A 13,068-nucleotide genomic window follows, 5' to 3' on the forward strand; every position below is an offset into this window, starting at 1 on the left:
AAATCACAGCAATTTTTTTTGGATCCATCTCCTAGAGTAATGGAAATAAAAGCAAAAATAAACAAATGGGATCTAATTAAACTCAAAAGCTTCTGCACAGCAAAGGAAACCATAAGAAAAACAAAAAGACAACCAACGGACTGGGAGAAAATATTTGCAAACCGAGACCAACAAGGAGTTAATCTCCAAAATATACAAATAGCTCATACAGCTTGATATCAAAAAAACAAACAGTCCAATCAAAAAATGGGCAGAAGACCTCAACAGACATTTCTCCAAAGACATACAGATGGCCAACAGGCACATGAAAAGATGTTCATCATCGCTAATTATGAGAGAAATGCAAATCCAAACCAGAATGAGGTATCACCTCATACTGGTCAGAATGGCCATCATCAAAAAGCCTACAAATAATAAATGCTGGAGATGACGTGGAGAAAAGGGAACCCTCCTACACTGTTGGTGGGAATGTAAATGGTGCAGCCGCTACGGAGAACAGTATGGAGGTTCCTTAAAAACTAAAAACAGAACTACCACATCATCCAGCAATCCCACTCCTGGGCATATATCCGGAGAAAACCATAATTCGAAAAGATACATGCATCCCTATGTTCATTGCAGCACTATTTACAATAGCCAAGACACGGAAGCAACCTAAATGTCCTTCGACAGAGGAATGGATAAAGAAGACATGGTACATATATACAGCAAAATATTACTCAGCCATAAGAAGGAATGAAATAATGCCATTTGTGACAACGTGGATGGACCTGGAGATTATCACATTAAGTGAAGTAAGCCAGACAGAGAAAGACAAATACCATATGATATCACTTATATGTGGAATCTTAAAAAAATGACACAAATGAGCTTATATACAAAACAGAAATAGACTCACAGACATAGAAAAAAAATTGTTACCAAATGGGAAGTGGGGGAGGGATAAATTAGGAGTCTGGGATTGACAGACACACACTACTATATATAAAATAGATAATAAACAAGGGCCTACTGTATAGCACAGGGAACTCTACTCAACACTCTGTAATAACCTATAATGGAAAAGAATCTCAAAAAGAATATATGTATATATATATAAACACATATATGTGTAACTAGATCCCTTTCCTGCACACCTAAGACTAACACAACACTGTAAATCAACTACACTTCAATTAAAAAAAGAAACGCGCTGGTGCTTCACCGACTTCTGGGGGTTCAGCCCTGGGAACGTGGCTGCCAGCTCCCGGGCCAGTGGGCCAGGCCGCATGGTTTGGTTGTATTTGAGTCAAACTGAGGCAAAGTGGGAAACGTGAGTTATCTCTTGTTGACAGGGCTACAGGTGATTTTTTAAAAATCTGTATTAATTTTTCTATATAAACATTTTAAATAAAAATAAGTCATTTTTAGTTCGTTTTTTGCTTTTTTAAATGAAACGAAACTCAGAGGTTTGTTTCACAGCCGCCTGAAGCAGGGTCGAGGAACCACGTGCCCCACTGCGCGGACCCAAGGCTCCCGTGGGTGTCTGCAGGAGGCTCCCCACCCGCTGGCTGATGCAGCCCCATGCTCTGGGGGTGTCCCACGCCCCTCAGTTCTTACTCTGAAGATGCTCAGACCTGCAGGAGACGGAGAGGCGGACGACACCCTCGCCAACCTGTGCCTCTTCTCCTGAGTCGCCTGCAGACGACACGGCCCTTCCCCCCACAGATGGAGCTCATGTGTCCTCAGCACAAGATGCTTCCCACGCAGCTCCCGCACTCCAATAGCGTACTCGGGGCGAAACCGGGGTGACGTTATCACGTACCCGGACATAATGTCGTGCCAGGTCAGCACGTCCTGGGCGCAGCCCTGACTTCAGTGTTCCCTACATGGCCCCCGGCGACAGGGTGCTCATGGGATCCTAGGGCTGGGGTCCCAGACTCGCTGTCGGTGTGGATGAGGAGGGCGCCTGGGGCCCGGGGACAGCTGTGGTCAGAGGGACACGCTCCCCCTCAGACTGGCCCTGACACAGGCGGCTCGGGCCCAGAGGAGAGCTCCCGCCGTGTCTTGGCCTGGACACGGGCCAGGCGCGGCGTTCAGCTGCGCGTCGGCTGGGGTGAGGCGCTGAACAGGGGACGGAGTCACAGCCGCGGCCCACCCACCTCTCTCCTGGACTTCTGGGAGGTCCGCTCCAGGACATCGTCGCTGGAGATGTCCGAGTCCTCCGAGCAGCTCAGCTGGCGTCGGGGCCGCAGCTCTGGGGGGGCAGAGGCAGAGCAGGGACAGTGACCCGTGGCCACACGGGGTACTCTCCCCACTTCCACACTCACGGCAGCCCAGGGCAGGGGAGCGGAGGTGTGGTTCTCCCCGGTTTGGGTCTGTCCCGCATCTGGAGCCACGAGCCTGGATGCTGACGCACATCCGGGCGGGACTGGGCCCACACGCACCGAAGGGGCCCCGTCTGGAGCCAGCACCCAGCCACTCACCATCAGGCCCTCCCTGGGAAGTCACAGCCCCCCACGGCCCCCGCCCAGCTGCACGCTGGTTTCAGAAGGTGCTGGGTTTAGTTTCCTTCTCCCTAGGAAGCCCCAGGGGAGGGGGCAGCATGGGAAGCGGGTCTTTCGAGGGAGCTACAGCGGCTGGAGAGCCCGCACCGTGCGCTCTGCCCGGGAGGGGCCCCCATGCTGCTGTACCTGCTCTCGTGACAGGAGACGCCCCCGGCTTGCCGGCGTCCACAGTGGTCCCACTGGAAGGGGTGCTGGGGCGGGACCTGCCATCACCCTTCTTTTTCTTGTCCTTCCTGTACCCGGAGAAGACGGACTTCCACAGGGACCTGGGCTTGGCTGCTGCTTCCTCCAGGGCGCTGGGGCTGGGCCTCTCCGGGGGCCGGCCGTCACCCTTGGGCTTCTTCTCTTTCTTGTTTCTTCTGGGGGAGAAGAGGGACGATCTCTTCTTGCTCTTCCCGCTGGAGCCCTCGGACGAGGTAACCGAGCCGTCCAGGCCCCCTGAGTCCGAGGGAGGCGACGGGACCTCCTCACTCGTGGCTTTGTGCGTTGGGGTGGGCTCCTCGGGGCCCTTGGGGGGCACGGCAGTGGCTCTGCGGGGTGCCGGGGTCCTGGGGGCCCTGGGGGCGGTGGCCACGGTGTCCATCTCCTTCATCCTGCTCAGCTGCCGGGCCATGGCATCCCTCAGCGCCGGGCTCCGCACTGACTTCTCCCGGGCACGCATACGCTCGGCTGCCAGCTCCTTGGCCTCGGCGGAGACCAGCGGCAGCCCCCGCTTCTGTGGCGGGAGCCCACTCTCAGGCCCCCGGCCTCTCTCCTGGGCCAGGGGCTGCTCGGGGCAGGGCCAGCGGGAGGGGGGCGTGAAGAAGGGCTCCTGCAGACTCGAGTCCTCCGTGCGGTCGTCATACGTGTCCTCCACATCGTCCGCAAAGGGGATCTCGTCCACGCTCTCCACAAATGGCTTCGGTGCCTCCTCTGGGGGCGGCCGGGTGGGCTCCCGCGGGGTCCGCAAGCATGCGGCCGGTGCTCGGGGCTCCGAGGCTGCGAGCTGCCCCGCCAGGGCCGGCTTCCCATGAAGGGTGGCGGGCTCCTCGTCGGGAGGTGGGGGCGGCGGGCTGGAGGGGGGCGTGAGCATGGTGGAGTCGGACGTGCTGAAGCTCTGGCTGCCGGGCGTCCTGGTGCGGGAGGAGCTGCCCTGCAGGCCCAGCCCCGAGCTGCTGGACAGGTCTCTGTGCTCCGCCCGGGCGCCCTTCGGCTCCCTGCCAGGTGGGGACCCCGGGGTGGGCGGGGAGGGCTGGGTCCCCCTGGCGGCAGGCGGCCCCAGCCTCCCGGGGACAGGTGTGGGTTTCAGAAGCCAGGGTCCCTCGCCCTGGGGGAGCTTCTCAGCTCGACAGGCCTGCAGGGGCGCGGGCTGGAACGCGGGCTCAGGTCCAGGGCCCCGTCGCACGGGCGTGAGCCCCAGGCTGCGGCGGATCTCTGCGCTCTTCATCCAGAACTCTGCCACCAGGTCGCTGCGTCTCAGGGCCTCGTCCCCAGGGAGGGGGCTGCCCAGTGTGTCCTTGGTGACCCCCTGGCTCTTCACGGGGAGGGGGGCCAGGGGGGTGGAGGTTCTGGCTGGCACAGGCTGGAAGCGGATGGGGGACACGGTGGGGGACGGCACGGTGGCCTCGGCGGACGGCTGAGGCTGGGAGCAGATGGGGAGGGGGGCCAGCGGGGACCGGCGCTGTGGGCTTGCAGGTGAGGGCGGCGTCCTGGCTTCGGGCTGCGATTGGACAGGGGTGCCGGCTGTGGGCTCCCCATGGGCGAGCTCTGGCTCTGGCTCTGGCACAGGGCTCTCCGCGGGCAACCCCCTCGTGGCGGCTGCAGAGGCGCGCGGGGCTCGGGCGCCCTGTAGGAAAGCAAGGTGACAGGAGCTGCTTAGAAGGCAGGGCTCTGATGGGCATGCTCTCCCGCCAAGGGCCTGAGCTTCCTGAAACACCCTCTCCATGCGGGGGGCCACGATCAAGGGCCAGGAGAACACCCCCCGTTTTGATCCGTCTGTCAAGCTTCAGAGCCCCTCACCCAGTGAACATGTGAAGCTTTCAGGTTTGGTTCATCCCAAATGCATCTGGTTCTTTGGGCCCTGAACTGACATCAGCCAAAGGATGCTAACGACCAGCCCCAGAGCTCCGAGGTCTCTTGACTTAAGACTTAAAACAGCATCAATCGCGTCTGCCTCCCGGACTGTCCTTCCTGCCACGCTCCGGCATCACTGCAGATGAAACCCCCCAAATCACCTTGCTCTTCAGGACCCCAAAGACCAAGCCAAGTAGCCCCAGGCCTCAAGCTCCGGCCGCCCTCTAGATGGCCTCCCCTAAAACGTGTTCCACAGGACACAGTGTTACTATCTATTTATGGAGCATCCTGCAGTGTGTGGTTCAAAGACCACGGGTCACCTGGACAAGTATTTTTAATTTAGAAAATCATACATTCATTTTAGCATAATATTGAGAAAAAACACATCTGTTGTATCAAACCAGTAATCCCACAAACATTACTGTTTTAACTTAAAAATAAATTTATGTTAAAACGGTATGCTGTATGGACACACAGAGAACAGTAGTGGGAAGCTCAGTGGTGGGATTGGCGCACAGCAGGCCACACTGGGCCGGAGCCCCAGGGCCACTCCTGTTTTCAACAGCCCATCAGCACAGGGAATAAAAAAACTGGGTTCACACCAAGGCCCCTAAGGAGTCCCATCAGCTCTGCCTCCAAAGTGGGCCCCAAATCCTTACCTGTGCCCTGGGGCTGTGGGCTGGGGAGGACAGGACCGAGTGCTCCTCAGGGGACCGGCTGGGGCTGGAGACTTGGGAGCGACCTGAGAAAACAGACACAGGATTTGCAAGAGGAAACACCCGCTCGCACTGCAGCGGGGCTGCTCCCAGGGCGTCCCGGCCTCGGCCATGTCACCAGTGTAGGATCTGCATCCAAAGGTCCAAAGGTGAGCTGCACAGGTGCCACAGGGGAAGGGGCCGTGCAGGGAGGGGAGGGCAGGGGCTCGCACACAGACCTCTCTCTGGGCGCCTTGCCAAGGCCGGCGGTGGCTCCTCCTCGCCTTCAGACACCCGCAGCTCCAGTCCCACTCCCGCCGCCACCTGCTGCAGCTCCGTGTCGGTCTCTGACGGAACGTCGTCCGACCAGTGCTGACCTGCCGAGAGAAGTGAGCACAGACCTCAAGTGAGGCTGTGCTCCTTGCCAGGCTCCCGGCTCCTCAGAGGACAGCCGCCAGGCCACCAACTGCAGCGTGAGGTCCAGCCGGCTCTGCATCCCGGCCAGGCGCTGCCCGCTGGTCCCCCTCCTGAGACTCGTCCATCAACACAGCATCCTCTGTGACGCGGAGCCCCAGGACGCCCATGGCACCTCCTCTCTTTTGAGGGTGCGGGCCTTCCTGAGCACACGGACGGCTCCACAGGAAGGACCAGCCTCGGGGACTCGGAGCCCTCCCGGCCCAGCCCCGCCCGTTCTCACCTCCCAGCCCAGTCCCTGCCCCTCCCCCTCAACGCCATCTCCTCCTCGTACCAGCTTCCAGAGGCAGCAGCTGGATTAAAGGCCTCGTAAGAAGCCCTGAATCTGCTCGGTTTCTCCCCAAGACTTAACGAGCGCAGCCCACGTCCAAAGGGTGGGTGAAACGACACATCTTCAGATTAGTGGCAGAACAAGGAAGGAACCAGGAGCCCTAACGGCCGCTCCTCTGAGCACCTCACTTTCGTCTTAATGTGTGTTCCGTCTTCCCTGAGCTCAGGCCACTGCGGGCCCCTCCCCGGGAGGAAGAAGGCGGGCACCACGGTTGGGGGAGGCTCTGGGGTCCCCGTACCATCGCCCAGCTCTGCGCCAGTGTCCCCCGTGTCCCCATTCTCCGCTGCCTCGCCTTCTATCTCTGCTGGCTCTGAGTCCACATCTTCTTCCAGGTCGTCCTCGTCAAACGGGACTGCAAGGCAGAGACGTTCAAAGGAAGGAAGAGGAGAGAGACGACAGACAGACAACAGACGTGTGGGCAGAGGGCTCCCAGGGCTGTCACGTGATGACCGCAAAGAGGAGAGGGGAGAAGCCTGCCTGGGTGGGGGTCGGTGGGCCGGAGGGCTCCGAGGGCAGGGCGGGGCCAGGCTGGGGGGGGCCTCCTGAACACGGATCAGGAAGGTACCCAGCTGCAAACGTGGCAGCGGGGCCCTGCACCCACCGAAGCGTGCACAAGCCGCTTAACCCTCGAGGGGGCTGCTAACCCTGCCTTTCAGGGAAGACACGGAGCCCAGGCAGCTGGGGGGTCTGTTTGCAGCCCCACCGCTCAGCCTGGCACCAGTGCCGTGTGCAGGGGGGTGACCGACCGGCAGGGCTGCAGCCCCGCTTGGGAGAATTTAGACACGTACTTTTTTTAAGTGTAAGAGAGAGGGACGAGGGGACGTGGAAAGTTCGTTTTTTTGGACTCAAGACCAGCCCTTCAGCACCGCAAAATGCGGCAAAGCTTCATTTCTCCTGAGCAAGGAGGCTAACGTACACACACACACACACACACACACACACACACACACACACACACACTCACACCTGTTCCTAACCCTGCACAAGAACTCAGACTACAGTTCAGGTTACAAGAAGGCAGCAGGAAGCAGCCACAGACGCATTGCGCTGCCTGGACCAGGGGTCCCTCCTCCTGGGGTGCCCTGGGGGCTCTTCTCGGGTCTCCTTTCAGGAAAGGGGCTGGCCTTTAACCCACACATACTTGGTCTCAGGGTCAAGCCCGGCAGGCTGGGCAGCAGAGGAGCCCGCTGAAACGCAAGGCCAGGCCACAGGACCATGAGACCCTCGATGGCCAGCAGCCCAGCCTCGTGAAGCTGCGTCCCCGGTGCCCGGGGCTGTGCAGTACCCAGCAGTGACCGTGAGTGGCCACAGGGTCAGAGCACAAGGAAACTGGGGACAAGACAGCCGTGATGGCCTGGAGGTGGACACCTCTAGGTGCTAGGAATGTACTTCTTGACCCAGGTGGCATGTGGGTGAGTCTTGGTGTTTTTAAATAATTCCTTAAGCTGTTACTTATCCTCACCACCCCTCCTGCGCACTCGGCTTATTAAGACGAGGTGATGGTGCACACCCGCTTGGGAGAGTGCTATGAAATCGGTGTGGGACAGACGAGGCAGGGCCAGGACGCCCTCCTGTGACGATGGCATTTGCCAGGACCAGTCCTGGGGAGAGGCTCAGCTACTTCCACAGACGGAGACCTCTGTGCGCCAGCACTGCTGCTCACTCATCACACAGCAGCGGAGGGGACTTCTGAGGCAAGCAAGCCTCTCCTCCCGGGGCTTCCTGTGGACAGCGAGCTGGCCGCTGATGGGGACAGAACCCGGGCCCGCCCCACGGCGGGTGCCCGCCGGGCCCACACGCGCTACGATTAGTCTGTGAGTGGCCGGGCATCGAGAGGCAATTTTACACGTTTGTGTTGGCAAGTCCGTTGGAAGCAAGAGTGACACGGACTCCCCAGCCTGGGGTGGCTCCAGACACAGGACACTAGAGCAGCCCAAGCCCAGACCTGGCCCTGTGGCCCCCAGCGGTTCTCCTACTCAGAGAAACATCTGCACAGACTCGGGGTTAGGAGTCTACGGTCCTCAGCGGCACCCTGAAAGGAACGACTGTCACACGTATCAAAATACGCGACAAGCATCAATGCAGCAGCAGCAACGCTGAAAGAGACATAGCTTGAGGGAGGGAACTGGGGGTTAATCCGAGTTAGGATGGAGCGGGTGCTAGAAGCAGCCACACACAAGGAAGCAGGTGGCGCCGACACGCTCAGCTCCGGTCTATTCAGCGGCCGCCGGGGCGTCCCGATACCTCAGCCTCGTCCAACCGTCCTGGGGACAAAACTAACTAGAAGAGGGTGACCGCAGCCCTCTCTACAGCTCGGCGTGAAGGTGCCTCCTGACCTGTGAGCCGAGGAGGATAACGGGCGGCTGGCAGGCGGCTGGTGGGGCAACCAGCCTGCCCACTCGGAAGGGGCAACCAGCCCTTCTGCATTTCACAACCGGTGGGGGCCAAGGCTGTCCCACGTCCTGCCCGATGCCAGAGCCCCTCACTGAGAAATGCCCCCCCGCCGAAAAGTGCACTGAGGACAGGCAAGGTCTCTCGGCTCCCTCGTGGCCTGAGAGCTTGCAGAGAGCCCTGCACCTCGGCCTGCAGACCCAGCCTGGCCCTCACCCCAGTACTGACTGCCTCAGTCGTGGCACCACAGGAGCGGTACTGACTGTTGCGAGAATCCTCCAGCCCACACCCAGCCACTGTCCAGCCTCATTTCTGCGGACTCTGAGCCTCAGTGCTGTGCACAGTCCTTCGGCTTCGGTTTCACTCGATGTCTGCTAACAAAACGACACCCACCCCCGCCCGACTGCACTACTGCTCTGCTCTGGTCTTCCCAGGAGGGCGCGTGGCGTGTCTGGTCCATGCAAGGGCGGCGGCCTGAGCGAGGCATGCACGTGCCCCCGCCCTCCGCCGCGCATGCACTAGCGGCAGCACTAGAAGTCCAGAGTTAAGGGACCAGCAGAGCTGCCAAGAGAGTGGTTATGGTGAGCGGGCAGAGAACGAACATCACCCAACAACCTCCGGAGACCGACTCCAGCCAGGCCTGCACTGCTGCACGGCGAACGGAGGGAAGGTCGGGCCCTGAATTTGAAACAGACGATAAATACAAAGTTACACGGGAGTAAGCGTTCCCGGCGAGGAGAGCGGAGGTCCTCCTGTGGTCCACATGGAAGAGAGACGGACGACGTTACAGTCCGAGGCCCGTCTGGCCCCAACCAGGGGCAAGCAGGGTGTCGGGACAGGGAGAGGAGAGAGAGCACGGGAGGGTCAAGGGGGCGTCCCCGGTCAGCAGGCCCTCTCTTGGCTCCTGCAGAGCTGCTGGGTGTTTACGCGGCCGCAAACGTGGTTAAAGAGGGGGGCCTTGCCTGCGGCGAAGGTGGCTAACTCCCATGAAGGCCGGGCCACCCGCTCTGCGCCCTCGGCACCCTGCAGGCTGTGTCCCCAACAGGCACCGAGTGCAAACGTGGAGACAGGTGAGCAAGAGACAGAGGGCGAAGCACCAAGGCGGGCACGGTCTCCAGGTTTTCCTTTCCTTCCTTCAAAGAAGCCAGAGCAAGTTTCATCATCGTCCTGCCGTGGGCTGCAGAGCACCTCCCCTAAAACCTAGAGCTGGTAACGACGCTCCTTCAGAGGCCTCCTGGATATAAACTGCTTCTTAAAACTTTATTTCAGTCCAAGATATGGTCCCTTGACCCCATCCTGTCCGTGCACACTCACACCGAGACACACCGCATGAGGAAAAGCACAGGACATTCCTCCAAGTGGAGAAGGAAGAACCCTGCCTAGTGACACGGGCAACGTCAGCAAATTCTTGGTTTTCCCAACGTCAAGTTCACTGTTTCGCGTCAGCGGACAACAGCCCACCTCTTACCCACCGAGACTTCACATATCCTCTGACGAGAGCCCAGGGAGCAGACATGCTCCGCTGGCTCTTACTTGTGAGGAGCCTGGGGGCCCCGCCCTACAGGAGAGTCCCCGGCAGCCCGAGGGGAAGCGGGACAGAGGTGCCAGGCACCCTGCACCTGGAGGAGTTACCTCTGGAAGGAGGGGACTCAGAGGCTGGTGACACTTGCTCCTCCTGGCTCTCACGGATGTGCGTCCAGTGCACGTCAGCCTGGATCTCCAAGGGATCGGCTGGATTTACGAGCTGCTGCAGCCTTGGGCTCCCAGCTAGTGTACCAGGTTCGAGGGGCAGAGGAGATGAGGAAGGGAGAGATGACGGGAAGGAAGGAAGGAGAAAGTAAACAGGCCAGGGAAGGAAGGATCAAACACCACAGGAGAGGAAACAGAAGGAAAAGTTACCATACTTGCCAGGATCAGTTTGAATCAGAAAGAAGCAAGGATTGAGAATAAGCACACGCACACACACGTGCACACGCACACATGCCCGACTTCTACTCTTTCAACTTGATTCAGTCCTTCAAGCCTCATGCAGCTGTCAATGTGGAAGAAGAGAGTCCTACACTCCCCTCCGATGCAGAAAGTACCTTCCTTTCTGAAGCTCTTTTCATCTTAACTGTGTCTGAGGGACCCAAGTGCCCAGTTAGGAGAAAAGAGCGGGTCACAACTGGCCTCTGCAGGGCCAGCCTCCCAAGGTCCCAAGTACGTGGCTCTGTTGGCCACACAGCCCGTGCCTATGGCCCCCTGCCGCGTGGACACAGAGGTGGGGCGGGACAGGGCAGCCAGCTCACGTGGGGCAGGCAGTGACGCTGCTGGGATTCTAGTTTTTATCTTCTGCAGCTAAAGAGAAAAACACCCCCTTCTACAATGGGCCTCATGCAGCATATGCTGGGCTGAGGCGGGGGTGCGCTCAGAGAAGGCTGCGGTGGGGAGGAAGCGGAGTCTGTCCTGCAGACCCCAGAGCACTGGGAGTTCACGGGAACAAGAAGTAAACCCCTCTTTGCCCTTTCTGAGGTCAAAGCCCTCTTCCCGAACACGCTACTGGTGCCCCACTGACCCACCCCTGGACGTAAGACTCGGCTTCTTAGCCAGGTGAGAACTCACCAGGGGCCCCGCTGATCCACCCCTGGACATAAGGCTCGGCTTCTTAGCCAGGTGAGAACTCACCAGGGGCCCCGCCTTCAGGCTGTTCTTGCTCTCGGGGGCCCAAGGAATCTGCATGCACCCCTGCCCCGAGGGCTCCCATAATCAGTGCTTGGACCATGCCATACAGTTGGGTTAAAATAAGGGACAGCCAGCGACTTGGGGGAGGGGACCCTACAGGAGGGAGGGTGGCTTCTCGGGCAGCAAGAGCAGGTACCACCTGATCAGAAGGACTCTCTACGGTCTAACTGGGCAACCTGGCTTTGGCTTTGGCTTCATCATGAAAACGACAACCTCCTAATCTCCAAGCAACAGGGAACGTGACGTGGGCAGAACTCACCGCTAAGGCCACCGAACGTGGATGGGGGCTGTGCTGGGCGTGGGGTCGCAGCCCGTGTGCTCTCTTGGGAGCCGCTGGCCTCTAAGGGCTTCCTCTAGGGTCGAGGGGCCTTGGTGGTGCTGGACGGGGCTGAGTCACAGCAGCCACCAGAGAGCCCGACTGTCTTCGGACCGAGACATTAAGTCAAGGAGGAAACGCAGGCCCCTTCTCCACCTTCCAGGCAAGCAGGGGAAGACAGCGAGCCTTCTCCCTGGGGCGCGCCTGCGTGTCGCCAGTGCATGCAGCCCTGGGGACTCATCGCCCAGGCACAGGGGAGGGGCTCCGGGCGCCTGTGCTGGCCCCGCCACTTCTGAGAGCTGACTGTGACGTGGGGTGCTCGGCTCACATCAGAGGAGGAGCTGAGTCGTAACCGGATGAGGGACTGGCAGCAAATGGTCAAGGGGCACAGGGGCACCCAGGGGTGGATGCCTCGCCCGCCACTGCAGCTCTAGGAAACCCCGTCTCTCCACAGGGGACCTGCTCTCGGGGGCAGCTGGACGGCTGCCAGGGGCCGGGGTGGAGGTGGGCAGAGGTACCTTCACGTGTACCCATGTCCTCTTCCTCTGGCAGGTGCCCCAGCGGCTGGCCTTGCAGGAGTTCTCTGTCCCGGGGCCAGTACTCTCCTTCCACACCCACAGCAAAGCACCGCGTGGGGGCAGACGGGGAGGAGAGGACAGAGAGAAGAGTCATCCCCAGGTTCCTCCACTCCAAGCCCATTCCCGCAGGTTGGAGCCGGACGCTACTTCCACGTCCAGGAGATCAGGTCTCGGGAGGGAAGCAGGGCCAAGCTCTCCTGAAGAGGGGGCACCACGCCCCGACCCCTGGCTGTGTCCCCTGGGGCGGGCCGTGCACGCGATCCCCACTGACTCACGCCGGGGCACTCGGCTCTACAGACACAGCTGGCGGAGGAAGCAGCCCGGATGCCACCCCCTACTCCTCACACGAGGGCGGTGTGCAGGCCCCACGTGCTGCCTTGGGGTCCCACCCCAACCTCCAGGTGGGAGGGAGGCCTACACAGCAGAACCGGGGCCACGGGGGCTCCAGGAGCCCGAGGGAGGCCCCACGTCTGCCGCCTGACCTCGTCAGGGCCGCCAGCTTGGGGCTCCACTGCCAGCTGAGGACCACGGGTAATGCGCACCCTGCCCGGTCAGCGCCTGGCCCTCACTGAGCTGGAGCGAACGAGCCCGGGCTGGGACTGGCCGCCGAGCACAGGGAACTCCAGGAGGAACAGAGAGATAGGCCTGCAAGGCGCAGAGCCCTCCAGGGCCAGCCCCACGGGCCAGGCTCCTTGGCTAACGGCTCACGTCCTCTTCATCCTGCCCACACCCCACACGGACACCACGGCCTAAGCAGACACGAGTTCCCGCGGACTCAGGGCTCTGCCTGCCTGGCCCTGCTCACCACTCCAGGCCCGGTGCAGCCGGGACAGGGAGACTGACCCTCCGACAAAGGCCAGAGAAGGAGCCCAGGAAGCTCTTCCTCACCACCCGGGATCACACAGGCGGACGGGGCAGGACCCAACACCTCGAGTGCGAGACAAGAGGCATCTCAGAGCCAGCC

The 13,068-nt window shown here is 60.3% G+C and overlaps 1 protein-coding gene across 3 annotated transcripts in view; it reads right to left on the minus strand.

Moving 5' to 3' along the window:
• MICAL3 (microtubule associated monooxygenase, calponin and LIM domain containing 3) overlaps positions 1-13,068 on the minus strand; it is a 177,031-nt gene that overhangs the window by 23,600 nt on the left and 140,363 nt on the right. The window contains exons 28-35 of one of the 3 annotated variants that reach the window (XM_079938413.1): positions 12,045-12,131; positions 10,122-10,256; positions 9,105-9,167; positions 6,337-6,450; positions 5,533-5,670; positions 5,258-5,340; positions 2,673-4,371; positions 2,142-2,236 (exon numbers count right to left, since the gene is read on the minus strand). In XM_079938413.1, the coding sequence (XP_079794539.1) occupies positions 2,142-2,236; positions 2,673-4,371; positions 5,258-5,340; positions 5,533-5,670; positions 6,337-6,450; positions 9,105-9,167; positions 10,122-10,256; positions 12,045-12,131 (2,414 nt within the window). Of the gene's footprint in view, positions 1-2,141; positions 2,237-2,672; positions 4,372-5,257; positions 5,341-5,532; positions 5,671-6,336; positions 6,451-9,096; positions 9,168-10,121; positions 10,257-12,044; positions 12,132-13,068 lie in introns of those variants that run through there. The other 2 variants (XM_079938411.1, XR_013830666.1) reach the window with 2 other exon arrangements.

Source organism: Stenella coeruleoalba (genome assembly GCF_951394435.1).
Source record: "Stenella coeruleoalba genome assembly, chromosome: 11".
NCBI classification, from domain to species: domain Eukaryota; kingdom Metazoa; phylum Chordata; class Mammalia; order Artiodactyla; family Delphinidae; genus Stenella; species Stenella coeruleoalba.